Source organism: Rhopalosiphum padi, chromosome 3 (genome assembly GCF_020882245.1).
Source record: "Rhopalosiphum padi isolate XX-2018 chromosome 3, ASM2088224v1, whole genome shotgun sequence".
Taxonomy (NCBI): Eukaryota; Metazoa; Arthropoda; class Insecta; order Hemiptera; family Aphididae; genus Rhopalosiphum; species Rhopalosiphum padi.
This window is the reverse complement of record NC_083599.1, coordinates 52,376,812-52,393,562: the sequence shown is the minus strand read 5'-3', so window position 1 is coordinate 52,393,562 and position 16,751 is coordinate 52,376,812. Positions and strand designations below refer to the sequence as shown.

General features: G+C 26.2%; 1 protein-coding gene across 2 annotated transcripts; it reads left to right on the top strand.

The window, feature by feature from the left end:
* Positions 1-1,425: 1,425 nt before the first annotated feature.
* LOC132927012 (beta-galactoside alpha-2,6-sialyltransferase 2) lies at positions 1,426-12,912 on the top strand. 2 transcript variants are annotated; one of them, XM_060991454.1, is made up of 6 exons: positions 1,426-1,699; positions 4,412-4,699; positions 7,609-7,934; positions 8,541-8,740; positions 8,837-9,011; positions 10,799-12,912. In XM_060991454.1, exons 2-6 carry the CDS (start codon positions 4,440-4,442, stop codon positions 11,047-11,049), a joined length of 1,212 nt encoding a protein of 403 aa, XP_060847437.1. In that variant the 5' UTR covers positions 1,426-1,699; positions 4,412-4,439; the 3' UTR covers positions 11,050-12,912. The 2 variants fall into 2 exon arrangements, with proteins under 2 accessions (XP_060847437.1, XP_060847438.1); XM_060991455.1 differs by lacking the exon at positions 1,426-1,699 and adding an exon at positions 1,778-1,887.
* Positions 12,913-16,751: the final 3,839 nt, after the last annotated feature.

Sequence of the window (16,751 nt, the reverse complement as noted above, 5' to 3'; positions counted from 1 at the left end):
GTTCTTTGAAGACATATCTATTTTCGGATTAATGGGATTAATGATGCGCAATCGAAAACGTGCTTTTGCTCCAATCGGTTTGTTAAAGTCTATACTTAAACTCCAATTATTTGTGAATTTTGTATAACTTACCAATCTGTACAATTCCAATGGTTTGTAAAATGAAATGTATATATATATATATAGCTATTAAAATATATTTTTGAACCATTAATACAAATTTACTTATTATTTGCGTTTTAAATTAATTCACTTTAATTTCCTCTTTAAATAATATATACAGCATCATTTATTTAAATTTACTGGCTATGACAAATAATATAATGCATATATGTTCATGAAATGTAATAGCCGTGTATGTAAATGCCTTTGAATATATCTTTAACTTTTCTTGCTCCAAAATGTAACTTATAAAAATATAAAATATTTATATATTAATATATATAATATATACATTTATCATATATCTATAATTTATCACTGACAGTCGACAGACTATGACAGTATTCTAAGAAAAATAGTTTTTATAGATATTTAAACTTATATAAAATATATATACATATATGATATAACTATGTAGATATATCATTATTACGTTAAAATAAACTCACGTAGAAATATGAATTGATTTACATAGCAAATATAAATTAATATTAAACAAATATTATACAAATTGAACATTACATTTTTACAGCACAAATAATAGATAACCATTTATTAATTTAAAAAAACTAAAAATATAAATATTGTATACTATGTTATGTATTTTATATATACATTTATTTATTGTTTATTTATAAGTAAATGTTTTCAATAAAAGTACCTTCCTTTATTTCGGTGTAAATAATAACAAAAATAAAATCAACTTTTTAAATTAATGTTGCCTCACAAACCACAGACTTTTTCTATAACAAAAAATATTGTTAAATAGTAGTAAAATATTTTGGTCATAAAAATGTAATATAGCAATACTATAACGTTTATGATTTTGAAGTTAAATATTTATGATATTCATAGGGGAAAAATAACGGGACGATAATGATGATATTATTATAATTATTTTGAAATGGCAGTATAATTATTACTAGTTATTTTTAAACGATTTTAGATTACCTATATACGTTTATCAATTGCGGTGTACCTTTTTGGCATTGTTGTTGTTGTATTATTGCAGTGGATGTGCATAGGTATAATATGTAAATTAAATATGAGATTGCTGTAGGTTGTGTTATATATTATTTTTTAATATACATGCATATTAATAGTAGCATCGTAACTGTAACATGAATAACTAATAAATTCATTTATTATTTCTTCTCCCCTTGTATGTATATATAACACACCACCGCGTATTATATGTGCTTGCAGGCCGCTTGCATGTAGTGTCAGATGCGCGTTTCGGATGGCGCAAGTACGGTTTATTGATCCTGCGTACTCTATGCGATGATGCTGTGCTATAACCTCACCACGGTGGAAAGCGTTTTTCGGCTTATCATACGCACCACTACCGCATCCGAGTACAGTGCTTTAACATAGTATACCGACGTGGAATTATTACTATTTTACATCGGAAAAATGTGCGAATTCCACGATATCATAATATTATAGTCACGTCGTCCGTACGTTATATAAATTAGCGATTAACTGCCAATTAATTCGCGTGTGATTTATATGTACATTGATGCGCATGGTACAGGAGGTAGGTGTAATTACACTATTAACACTTGCTGATAATAATATTACAATATCCACGAGATTATAATACAATTATGCGTATACGCGTGGTGCCGTGTGATAAATGTAATTAGAAAAAGTAATTGGAATTCTACGTTTACGAGTATTTTGTGTGTCTTGTAAAATCGTCGTCGTCGTAAGACAAATATTGTGGTACATACTTTTATAGTTTTATTTAAAATTTGTATAAATTTATCAGTAACAATTTATAGTTTTCAAACAATTCATTTCCGGTCTTGGCTTTACAACATGGTCTAATATCCTATATCATCATAGTTAAATTTAAGTAGGTAGCCAGATGACCAGGTAGATACTCAGTTGTATCGACATATGAATTTAATTATACTTTAGAACTATAATTGTTAAAATATAAATTTAACCACTGTTAAATAAAGTATGCTTTTGATTATTTAAAACAACATTTTTCTTTTTACATGTATTGAAGTATTACAATTTTGTTCGATATACATTTTTTTTCGTTAAACTTTTTTCAAATAGTAAAATAGTAAGATTTAACCAGAGGTTTAAAAAAACGTAAAATAGCAATTAAGAATTTAATTAATACCAAGGTAAATAATAAAATAAGTAAATAATTATGTGGTTAGAATATTTAGTAAGAAAAAATTAATATTATAATATGAAATTTGATTTTAATCTTTTACGAGCTTATATTATTATTTATTTCTAACAAATATAAAAAAATGTATGATAATTTTAAATCTACCGTTGTTACACGTCGTTATTTTTAAAAACTATATATTTATAATTACAAATTAGTAATTACCTTTTAAGTAATGTTTGTGGTACTTACCTGTTTAAAAAAATGAAAATATCAGCCAATATTATTTGTTATACGCAATCATAAACTACTAAATTAGATATCATAACAAAACTCATCATTCGTCGTGTGTTAAACTACTTATACTGTGAAACTGCGCGATAGGCTTTATTTGTTAGTTATATATACATACCTACAGGACCGGCTCAATGTGGTAGCAAAATAGGTAGCAGCCTAGGGCGGCACTAGTTTATAGAGGTGGCGAATTTCAAATGAACCAAAATGATTTAATTATTACATTATTAGTATACAGAAATGTATATTCATTGTTCAACAAATACAAAAAAAAAATACCTAACAATATTTCGTTTACCGCGGACGCGGTATATTAGAATTGCCTAGAGCTGCAAAAAACCTAAGGCCTGCATATAGGTATACCTAATTTGTCTATATTTACGTATATATATAATTATAATAGGTATGTGATAAATATTATTATACTTTTTACACATTGCCCAAAATACGGTATAATGTTTACATGAAATCTGAACATCTAATAGATGAGTTTAATCATCTATTGCGCATTGTACGAATTTACCAGTTTGTAAGATCCGTTTTTTCAAAATATAATAATTATAAGCTACACATTTTATACTGTAAACTTATTTTAAAGAAAAGTATTTATTTTGGAGAAAATAAATTATGGTATAGTTACTATTAATACGTAATATAAACGCTATAATATATATAACTAATTATTTATTTAATTATTATAATTATAATATTACGATGGTAATATAATCAATTATTTATTTAATATAGAAACAAAATGAAACAATAAACCACTTAATATCTATAACTCACTTTATTATTTTCAAAAGCACTCATATGACAATAGTTAACGACTAACAGGGATGGTTGCAGAGGTCCTCTCTGGCCCCTGTGCCCCCCCCCCTGGATACGCCACTGGCAGAGGAGACCAGGTAACTTCCTCCCAAAGTTCACATTTCACACAATATAAACAATTCCACATGTTTTTAAAGAAATATTTAATTTTATAATTTAATTATAGCTTTTTAAATAAAAGCATTTTTAAAAAAGCGGTCAAGTCTCAAGTACCTAGGTATCTTTTACTAAAGCTTTAAGCTATTATACTGTACAGTATGTAGTCCAGTTTTGCATTGCAATTTAGTAAGTCATAATAATGGATGTGTTTAAATTTAATAATCTAATTGAACGATAAATCACAATAAAAATACAATTCTAATGGCAATGATCCAACTTTTTATAATCATAGATACCAAACAACTGTTTTAATAACAATTTTAAAATTTAAAAAACTTATATCTCCCCTTCTTTAATTATTTTAATAAGTAATGGGAAACTTCGACTTTTTACCACCAAAAGTATACAAACTAGATTCAATTTTCTACCAGAAACCTCATCCATCAAAGCGGAACATGGGAGTATTATTATTTCTACTATTCTATTAGAAAGTGGTCAAGAAATACAAAAAATAAAAAATAAATATACATCATCTGTAAAACCAAACCGATACATTCATCTAACTTTTCAGAATCTAGTGTATATAAAAATAAGAGAAATTTAAAATTATAATGATACTTCATACTTATATTTATTCAGTTTTTTTTTATTTATTTGTTGTCTATCCATAAATTTACTACAACATTTCTAAATGATAATTTAACAGTAAGCGGAACTAATAGACTTAATAGTTTATAATAAAATATATAAAAATGTTCTAAATAAAATATATTTATGTTGAGTGCATTTAAATGAATGATCCTCTATCTCCGTTGATATTTACACTAGATCTATCCCTGGTCACTAATCATTCCTATCACTCTTATCTATATATTTTATTAATTATATTTTCAGATAATCGCACCACTAATATTCGATCAAAATGCGTTCAGTTGCACTTACGGTATGGTTTTTTTTAAACGTCGTACTTTTGGGCATGTGCGGATACATCTATCTACTTTGGCTACAATATTGGCGTCACATAAGCGTCAAAAACCAACAATCTCAAGAATTGACCTACACACAACAGCAGCCTTACGTCGAATATTATGACGAAGGCGATTTCACAACCGCTCATCAAAGAAACGGAAATCCATTAATGCGAATTAGTGAAGCTCTTCTAGATAAGTCGGAAAAAATCAGGCAGGTAACATACATGTTATAAGAAATGTTATGGTATACGCATAGAAGCGAATTTAGAAGTTGGAACTATTTCGCAGATCTGACATAAGAATAATTGTTTGGGAAATATACTGATATATAAAATCATTTCCCTCAACAGTAATTGGCGAAACTAGGTATAAAATATTAGGAGGGCTGCAGCCTCACAAATAAATACCTAATTTAATTTACTTACTTCCATGCTTTCCAAAAAAACTAGGAGGAACGTCTGAGTTATTTTCATTTATAATAGTAACAACTATACAAGCAGTATGACTAGATACTGTTTTGGTATATTAAAAATACTAGGTAACTAAATAAATTTTTTTGGACATATTTAATTACCAAAATAAAACTAAAATATTGTGACCACTGCCGCTGGTTGCTGCCACATTCCCGTATAATATTTATTAAATAAAAATATTATTGTTAAATTACATATTGATCATATTGCAAAATAAACTTTAATATTTTATACAATTTACTTTTGAATAATTCTGTTACAATAATTCTCTACGTCATATTGCATAAGATGTTTCTCACTATCTTATGCTTAAATTATTATTAAATCTTAAATAATCAAAACAATTTGGAAGGGCTAAAATACATTTCGAGTGTGCTAAGCACCCCCCCCCCCTAAGTCTTCGCTAGTTGCTCCAATGCTCACCGCACAAAAAAAATCCGAAATATTGTGAGTTCATTTAAATTTGCAGGCTTAGCCTCGATCAGAGTGGTCATGCATGGTTCGGGTAATATAAAACGCCTATATGTTTATAGTTTATACTACACATATATTTATGGTATGTTTGTATAGCAATTATATAAACTAATAAACATACACTTGAATGACAGAAAATATATCATATTATGATGATTATAGTGTCCGAGAAAGCAATAAAGCAAAAACTGTAGGTATACCTATTTATATTATATTTATATTATTTATTTAAATCGATTTTACTTAAAAATAAACTGTACGTGCAGTAGGCGATAATTTGAAATGTAATCTAAATTTATTAAACGAATTACGAAAACGGTAAATGGTAATTAATTTTAATATGTTTTCATTTAAATACATTAAAGTGTTTAAATTTAAATTATATTTTTTAATTAAAAGGGTGCAGCAGGAATAACCTAACGAAATTAACCATTCTGAATGAACATAAATACATAATATATATCTATAAACATGGTCTTCCAGTATATACATTATACAAACTGCCAAATGTAGTAATAGACGTAAAGCGCCAATACGTAATTTTAGAAAAATAAATTTCAAACTTTTACCAAATAGAATTGTTTTAAATTTTTAATGACTTTTATTTTAAACACATGTAATTCAAACTCCCATTTTAAATTTATAACAAATTTTCTTGTCGGCGTTCAACTGTGGCACAGTATAGTAATATTATTACAATTAAATACATTATTATAACAATAGTATTGGTAGTTATTTCAGAACATTTCTGAATAAACTATTAAACAACCAAAAATATTTTTTTAATACGAATACCTATACTACATAAATTCAATTTCAAAATTACTTTATAATAACTGCAATTTAATTTTTAAACTATATTGGATTGGTTTTATATAAAATGGGAAACTACAAACTTAATACTCAATATTCGTAACTCTGAACAAAATATAAGTTAGAAGTACCTATATTGAACTTCTACAACACATTTTTAATATTATTTAGTTAGAGCGATATACTTTTAACATTATACGTATTATAATTTGCTAAGTCTTAAAATAATAAAATCTCAAGTTAACAATTTTAGAAATTTGTAATTATGTTCAATTTTTTATAATTTAATATTTAACATACTCATAGCTTAAAAATTAAAATATTGTAAAAACCAGCGAGAGAACACAGATGTTTTTACCTTTAACTTTTAAGTTTGACAATAGATAGATCAAATCAGTCTAATATTTTAAAGTTAACAACACAGAATTGGCTCAATTGAACGCAATTTGCTATATTATATATGTATTATATGTTTTTTAAGATAAAAACAACAAATGTGGATGTGGCGTCTATTAAAAATTTCGAAATTTAAAATTTGAATAAATATTTCAAAACTGCAAAATAATTTTAAAAATATACCACCATCAATATATATTTATATTATAAGTCATAATATAATTTTAAATGTCTAAATTTATAAGAATCATTATTTTTGTAACTACAAAAAAATAACAAACCTGAATTTAACGAAATCGTGATATTACCGTTTTTAATTAACTTTTCGGTAGTTATTTTCCATACACGTATATAAAAAACATCGTAAAATTACGTCGTTTTATTACTTTTTTATTTTTTTAATTTCTATTTGAAAATGGATAGATATTAGGTAAATCCAGGTGTCGATTGAAGAATCTTCTAATAAAATGTTCATGAAAAATTAATGTTTTACTGAGAGCGATTTAAATTAAATTTATCTAGATACGAAAATTTGAGATTTCTTGGATAACCATTAGATTACTAGTACCATAGTTATTTGAATGAGATTATAAATAAATAATATTTTATCTAAATGATTATCATTTGTTTAAATCTTAATCTAATTATATAAACAGTGGTCATTAAAGTATTAAGCAGCTAAACCCATTATTTTTGTTTGTGTTACATTTGTTAAACAATAACTCAAACTATACCTACAAACAATAGGTAACTATAATATAGATTAAGTAGGTATGTATAAAATATACTCTAGACAATATACATTTTTTTTATATATTTTTAAACATCGCGTGTGTAAGTAATTAAACGTTTGTTGTATTCATAGACTGAGTATACAGGTCTATGGTTGTATTATATAATATAATGTATATCGTGCATGTATATCCGTATAAATTACTGACTTAATGTGTATATATTATTACAGGTTATTTAATTTCAAAAATAAAATTATTGCCCGTCTAAGGCAGGTAATAATGAAGGAGAGTAGCAATTACGGGTCCGTTAAAAACGAGAACCCTTACAATGTTCCGTATAGACCGCAAGCGCCGAATAACGTCAAAAGCGACTGGACGTGCAATATGGCTTCTAGCGTGGAGAAATTTAGAACATTAGAAAAAAATGATATTGATCATTTGTTGACCAAAAATATTCCGGATGTACCGCTATTTGACGATAACGAAGTATTCGGCACTTGTGCAATCATATCCAATGCGGCTACACTTCGCAATTCAAATCTTGGATACTTTATAGGTGAAAAATGCAACACATTTTCTATTGAGCAATTACACATAATTTAGATATAGAATATAACAGATAGGTTGTCGGATTTGTTTAGTCATTAATAATTTATATTCACACTCGTCCGCGTGAATGAATAATAATCGAGTGTACCTATCGAAATTGCGTAATGAATACCAATAAAGATAACAACAATATCCTATGAATGAAAACATCCATTCGAAGGCAATACTAGAATAAAATCATGGGCTAATATTTTATATAATAAACACTCTTCTTGTCTTCTAAAAAATACTTTTAAAATTAAACTTAAACTGAGAGACTATAAATAAACTTCTAAAAAAGTTAATTAAAGCGTATTTCAAATTCTTATTTGAAAAAACTTAATGATCAATATTTTTTTTTTTTTTAACTTGAATATTAAAATTATTTAAAAACTAACTAAAGTACCATAATAACAACACTAATTATATAATACCAATAATATAGTTTATTTTTTTTTTATCTTTCAAAATAGCTTTTCAAATAATCATATAATAATATAAAATAATATGCATAGTAAAATAAAACATATAATAAATAAAAAAAATATGAAAAAGTTTAATTTTCATGATTTAGACCAACATGACTTGGTGTTGCGGTTCAATAACGCTCCGACAAAAGGATATGAAAAAGATGTCGGCTCAAAGACAACAATACGTATTTTAAACTCACAAGTTGTCACTAAACCACAATTTCAATTTGTATCATCACCATTATACAAACGGCTCAAACTTTTGATGTGGGATCCATCAAATTACACATCTTCGATTGACGAAGTAATTAATCATACATTAACGAAACTATATAATATTATGTTTAGTTAGTTTAATCAACTGGTTCTTTGATTTTAATTTTTGTTTGTTTACTTTTAGTGGATTAAGAGTCCCGAACATAACTTTATAAACAATTACATATCATTTAGAAAATCTAATCCGAGGTCAAACTTTCATATTGTTCATCCTCAATATCTATGGCGTCTATGGGATTACATACAAGATCATACTACAGCTCATATAAGACGCAATCCTCCATCCTCGGGATTTTTAGGTAAATATTATAAATTCATAAATATATTATATATGACATATGTTTTATACAATTAATTCACTCATATAATAGACATATTTTAAAAAAGTTAACTATATAATATAATGCAGAACTAAAAAATGTATTATAATCCAACTTTTTATTTTTGCTTTACTATGAAATACGAATGAAATAATGTTAAGAAATAGGTACTTTATGTATTTTTGATATATTTAAAGAAATATTTATTAATTAATTTCCTGATATGATTTGTAATTTCCCTTTTGGCTCCTGTTTAGACTTTATATATTTCTACCAAATATGACAAGTTAATAATATATTTAAATAAATAATGAATAGGTAAATATTTAAAATACATACTTAGGTAAAATATTTTTTTAAAGTATTTTAAATGAATATTCAAATATTAAAAAAAAAATGATTTTCTGAATATATGTTCTATAATAAGTACATTTTCTAATATGTATATTCCAAAAATATTTCTCAAACATTTACAAAATACATCGAAATCTTTAGTTCATTTAAATCATACAAACATCTATAAAATATCATAAAACCCAACCAAATAATAATGACATTATAAAATGTAGATCTAATATTTTTTTTGCCACAGTGTTTGATGCATAGAGTAATTAAAGTAAGTAATTTTTTTTAAGTAATTACTCTATGATGTGATGATGAACATTAAATAGTTAAAAATATTCAACGGTTCATGTAATAAAAAAGTATTAGATAAAAGTATATCATTAAGTAGGCAACCTATACTTACAAAAATAGTTATCTGCGCTTAACAAAATAATAATAACTTAAAATAAACTAAATAATCTTTTAATTATGTATTCTTTTAGAAAAAAAAGACTTTGAGTTTCAACCAGAATCATTTATATGGTTATTAGCATGATAACAAACAAATATGAACAAACTAAATCTGCTGTTAACAGTTCTAAACACTCAGGCTGATATTTGGGTAGAGACTTAGGTATATCCAATGTATACTTTTTATAATATCTGAGACGTGTGGAGAGCAAATCCTCTCTACACCATTTCACCGTATATATATGATGTAATGATGATACCTGCACTTCTACGATAACAGGGTCTTATCCAGACTCCGAACGACGATGAAAACTTCAAAAAATGTATAATATCAAAAATCATTATCAAATTCACTCCTCATCATGTGTCACACGACGTGTTAGACATTATCATCATTATTATAGCTGTATAATAATTTAATATACATTTTACAATTAAAAATTTCATGGGTTTATATAATTTTGGCTAGTTAAGAAATTTAATTTTTTTATATGGCCCTTGAATAAAAAAAGTTTGGAGACCCCTGGTCTAAATATCTAATATAAAGTGTGCAGTACGAAATAATATATATTTTAACCTCTGATGTATCGTGTAGACTATACGTTTCAAATAATTGGTTTATTATAAAAACACAATAGTCTGTAATTAAATACCACATGTTAACACTCCGACACATTCGTTAAATATATATATATATACATACCTGAAAAGATATGATAGGTATATTTAGATGTGATTTCGGTATAAATTCGTCAAATCCTCCAGTTATACTCTATATATACGTATAATATATAGTAATAAACACGTCCGAACCTTTACGCTAATTACCGATATAATGCTGCAAACGTACACGGTGGCGTATTATATTATAGGTACACCTACGCACGTCCTACCTATATATGAAATATATACATATATATATTATATAACTATAGATGGATATAATACTATGTTATTTTCGATTTTAATAGGATTAGCAATGCTGTTGCCGCGATGCACGGTCGTCAACATGTTCGAGTTCATACCGTCCGAAAGAATGACACACCGATGTCATTACTATCACGAAAAAGTCGACGTGACGTGTACATTTGGGATTTGGCATCCGCTGGCGGCCGAAAAACTGCTGATGCTGACGGCGAACACTATGCCCGATCAGACGGTATTCCACACAGGGTTCCTCTCCATCCCCGGTTATAAGTCTCCGATATGTACTTCGCTATAGTGACTACGGAGACAATATCGTTGCGCACCGTTATTACGATCATTTTATACTATTTTTTATAAATTCGCGTATATACATATATATAGTCATAATAGTCATATATAATATAGGTACACATAACACATGGTATGACATTGCCATCATATATATATATATATGATAATAACCACAGTACGCATAATTATCATTACGTAACGAAGATATTATAATATATTTACTGTATTGATTCAGCGTACATAGTTATGTTGTCCGTATTATAGAGCATTCGTGTTTTGTTAATACGATTTGTATTATGACGTACAATATCCTTAAGTCTTAACTGATCTAACTTCGAACTTATATTATCTCTGAACAATATTTACTAGTAGATTAGGTAAATAATACAACACAAAGTCTGACGTTGTAATTTTGTAATTGTTTTATTATTATTGTAAAGAAACGAAATATTACCTTATAGTTTGTATAGGATTGATACATAATATATTATTAGATACTACCGTGAAAATGGCATCAACATTTTTCTGTATTTCGTCCGGTGTTTATATTATTAAAACAATGATAATGATTAATCTGTTTTGAAAAAAAGAAATGCATAGTATTTTATTATATACACATATACAACTGTTAATTATATATTGTTGGGATTACTAAATATAATACCACAGTAATGGTGTATGCTATAATATTATATTATTATTTCATCGACATTAAATTATTATACTGTTGTCGTTTTCAAGAGCCATCCGAATTCCGATCTCAATGTTTGAGTGAAACAATAACTTCTACACATAATGAGTAATGACAATCACACGACCGTGTACGGTTATAATAATATAGAAATAATTTCGTAATATTTTATTCAAAATTACATTTTAATGTGTATGATGGTCAAACAGATTACTCGAAGTGCGCGTGACCTATGGTAGTAAATAGTAATATATTATGTATACAGTCCGAGAACTATTATTCACTATACGATCTATCGAATATAACTATACAGACGTATATTATAAATATTATTATGAGAAAAACATAAACAAGATAACATAATTTTTTGTTGTTATTAATATATGCTATACAACTATACAAGCATCTTTTATCTATACGCACAAGTTCACTTTTTTTATAAAAATATTATTCTAATTTACAATATCGAAGTAAAACATTTGATTATAATAAAGTATTTATTATTTCATTCGATTATACAATTTATTTATAAGATTAATTAAGTTAAATTTTAAAATAACGTGACTTATAACTATCATTAGAATATGGTTAGTAAGTACCCAACACGACTTTTATACTATTTTAAGTAAACATTAAAAACAGACCTAAAAAAATTACTAAGTGTGGCTATGTACATAAATCAAAAAATATGTAACAGTTAGTACATATTATTTAATAATTTATTCATAATTTAAACTTTAAGTAGATATTTTGAGTAAATTCAATAGTAAATTTTACTGTCTTTAAGCCACATGGTATAAATCCTATACATATTACATACCTGTATGGCTGTATTATACATTTTTCTCAAAAACTATTTATAAGTTTTAAAAACTCTGTACAGTTTAGGCGTGTAGAAATCTAATCAAATACCATTTGTGTCTTATAATGTCTTGTCAATATTTTCTAATCAACATAAAAAATAATTAATTATTTTAAATATGTTTTGGAAACTCATTACGACAAACTATAAAGAACATCAAAAAAACCTGTGTATAAGGTGTAAGTTAGTATAACAGAATAACTTCATCTTTCATTTAGGTCATTCAATATTAATTTTTGTCAGCTCATATTTCTTATTGTATATAACATTTTACCGTGTGTATTTTAAAAATAAAATAATTTTTTTTTTTAGAATTAGTGTGTCTTAAAATCGTAAATTTTTATACGTCTAAATAAATATAAGAGTGTAATATGTACGTCCTTAAAGTACCGTATCGAGAAAAAAATGTATGCCATCGAGTTGAAATTATTTTATGGATTACTGTTAAAAATCTGCATTTAAATGCATTGATATGTTACAATTTCATGGAGATACTTAGGGTAATACGGGACTTTTGGAACATACTATATGGAAACATACTATATAATTCATGGTCATTGGTGTGATAAATTGTATATATTGTTTTAATTTAACGAAAACAAAATAATATTAAATTATTTAAATCTATAAACTATTTACTTTCTGCCGCTTCCTTCATAGTTGTTAAACAGTAATAAAAATAACAAGTGGCATGTTGCCAGAGGAGCTGATGTCATCGTATGAATGTATCGTTGTAATGAATAGGAGAGGCGAATGCGAACACGTACACTATATAGTTATATACTTTAGTCTTACTAGTCTTAGGTATATGTTTAGTCTTTCTACATTATTTACGTTGAACATTTTTAGTATATCGTTGTTTTAATAACTGTTTTTATTCTAAGATGCTGATAAAGATTTATTAAACTTCTACATTATTTATATTGATTTATATTAACGGTTATATTATAGTTTTAAAAGGTATATCTAAACTTGTATAACAATACTTGGATATAATATATACTCGTAAAGTATAGTTTATGCATATACTGCACGCATCACATACCTACGATGATGTCATTCCTATATATTACACTTCATTAGATTCAATGCTCAGTAATCAGTTTATATAAAATCGTTTAGTTGAATAGCATAGCCACATTGCCACAATAGCCACATAGATACTTTTTAATATTTTGGCAATAATAAGATTTAGACAATAATTTATTGTTAATTGTAACAAATTATTGTAACAATTAATAATAATTTCCATTTTTTCGTTGAATAATGTATCTGGCACTGGCACGTACTTGATATTGTGCCATAAAAACATGATTTGGTATAACAACGAATAAACCTACGAATAGGTTTAAAATTTGAATCCCCATATTGAAAAAAGGATATTATATAGGCAGTAGAAACTAAAATATAATAGTTGTTGTAGACAATTGTTAATAGTGTCATAGCGTTTTTAACAATTTTGGATAGTAGCGTTTGCTAGAATAATGGATTGGAAGTTGGAGCACTTGGAACAGTTGGAACAATATAATTATTTTAATTACGAATATGAACATATAATAATAATATTGTTAACTTTTTTGACTTAATACGTTCATAATGAAAGAATTGTTAAATAATATTGTATAATATTATATATATAATATATATTCGTCTATAGTGGTAATCAAATATGTCAACACACACGAATGAAGGGATTTCCTTAAACATGTATTGATTATTGGAGGTATTTATAGACCTATAATACCTATACTCATCAGCGCCATTATGGTTCACTCTAGTTTTTAGTGTAATTCAACTCCGGAAATAATGAACAATATGTCTAGGTATAAACACATATACGATATACTATATTATACACATTTATACAGTGTAAAATGTAAATAAGGGGAAACACGTTATGGGTATGCCGGGTATGAAACATCAACATAATATTAACACTACTCGTTATATAGACTATAGAGGACCGACGATGGACATTTATTTTAAAAAAAGTCGTTGTGATATTGTAATTTTATATCATATGATTTATAAGAAATAAAAGTTAGGTAAATACTACACACAGGCTAAAAATCATCTATTATAATATATTGTATTAAAAAATTGTAAAATATTTTATTATTTTTTTTTAATTTTATTAACATAAACCGGCTGCCTGCACAGTAGCTATTGGTTAGTATCGACAATATTAAACATAACATAAATATACTACTTTATGATACGTTATGCAGAATTATAATAATATCTTGTTGAGTGCATAGTTTGGTGGCAATGAAAGTATTATTTTGTTATTATTTATACCTATAAATTATAATAATAATACATTAATATAGAAAAATGTAGTAGGATATTAGATCATAAATTTAATTTTCATGATGACGTAATGCAAATTTGTAGTAATAAGAGTATGTGCTTTTATTTCTATTAACAACCTACGTAGGTATATTAAATAATATTAGCATCTATAGCCTAGCTAAGTAACAAATTTGTATTCATAAAACCGGCATAGAATAACTTAGGTAGTGAATATAATAACTAATTTTGAATAATATTTGAATTTTTTATGGAGGAAGTCTAGAACTATTGATTTTTTAATGATGTATGTACCTACTTTTTTACGAAATAGTAAAAATATTCAATTTCACATTTCTATAAATTATAAAAGTAATTAATAATTACACATATCCTTTAGAAAAGACTTTTTTTAGTTTTCTAACAGTCTACCAAGAAAATCATTGCTAACAAAACACTAGAAAAAAATATTATAATATTTTATAGCTATATATTAAAAAAATATTAATTTAAAATATTAAAATATTAATTATTAATATTTAAAAATATATATTAATATCATTAATATATATCATTAATAAATTATTAATATCATTAATATATTAATATTTAAATATAATATTAATTATTAATTTTGCAAATGGTCGCAAAAGTATCTCATATATTAACTTTATAAGTTGTTATAAAAACTTAAATTTTCGTTACTATTAAATTTCTATTAATCATCATCAAATTTAAATTGATACGAAAAATAAATATAATATATTTTATAGTTATTTTCTTTAATTTTATAGAGCTGTAAATGTAAAAGCTGTTATATCCGAATCACAATACATATATATTACATATTTTAATAGCCGCGATAAAGGTCATTACCGTTTTCAGTGGTAGATTCATAAGTGAGGGCGGTGACTTAAATCGACTGTAAGAGATGTATAAAATATAATGGAAATTATAATAATATATAGGTTTGTATAATAAATATTTGTATATCACTTCTACTCTTTAGACTCGAGTCTAGTGTCTAGAGGGACACGTTTAGTAGGCATTAAAATTGCATTAGACATAATAGTATAAGTGCCTAATCCCTAACACATCTAAATTCATAGTAAAATATGTTTAATTAATACCTACTCGATAAGCTATAGGTATAATTTACAAGAAAAATGTACAGTAACATAGAGACATAAATCATATTATTATAAATATTGGCTATTGCAGTTTCATTTATTATTGCGATATAGTTACGATTTTGTAAATATATTTGAAACCTTATTAATATTGAAAAAGACAATGTTTTATCATGATAGCATGAGAATAAGACTTCGCGAAAAACAAAACCACAATTCGTCCGTAATCGACCGCTGTACGAGTTGACCGTTATACCTATTAATTAACTAATGGCAATAAGACATTGATGTATTTAATGGCTGTTGGTTTGATATACGATTCAATGAATCAATGACAGGGCCATTAATCGTGTAAAAGGGATTCATTAAAATGTGTTCAGTGATTGTTTATGCATTCCGGCACTACTATGATATTACGTCTATTACGTGTACAGTATACGTAGGTACGTAACGTATAGGTATCTATTTGTTGGTGTAGATACTGTTTTCTGTTAGATATATATATATATTATAGACAACTACTACTACTACTTCTTATATGTTTACCGGGAGGCGGCAGAGATCGACACGTCTACTACACAGTCAATTATTATTATCGAACGGGTAGCTACGATGTATCATAATATCGGGTTATTATGGGCGATTGGCACCTTTGGGCGTAGGTAGCAGGTTTATACTTATTTATCACCCACTCGATATCGTAACCGCGATCGGCATGACATTCTACGAAATAA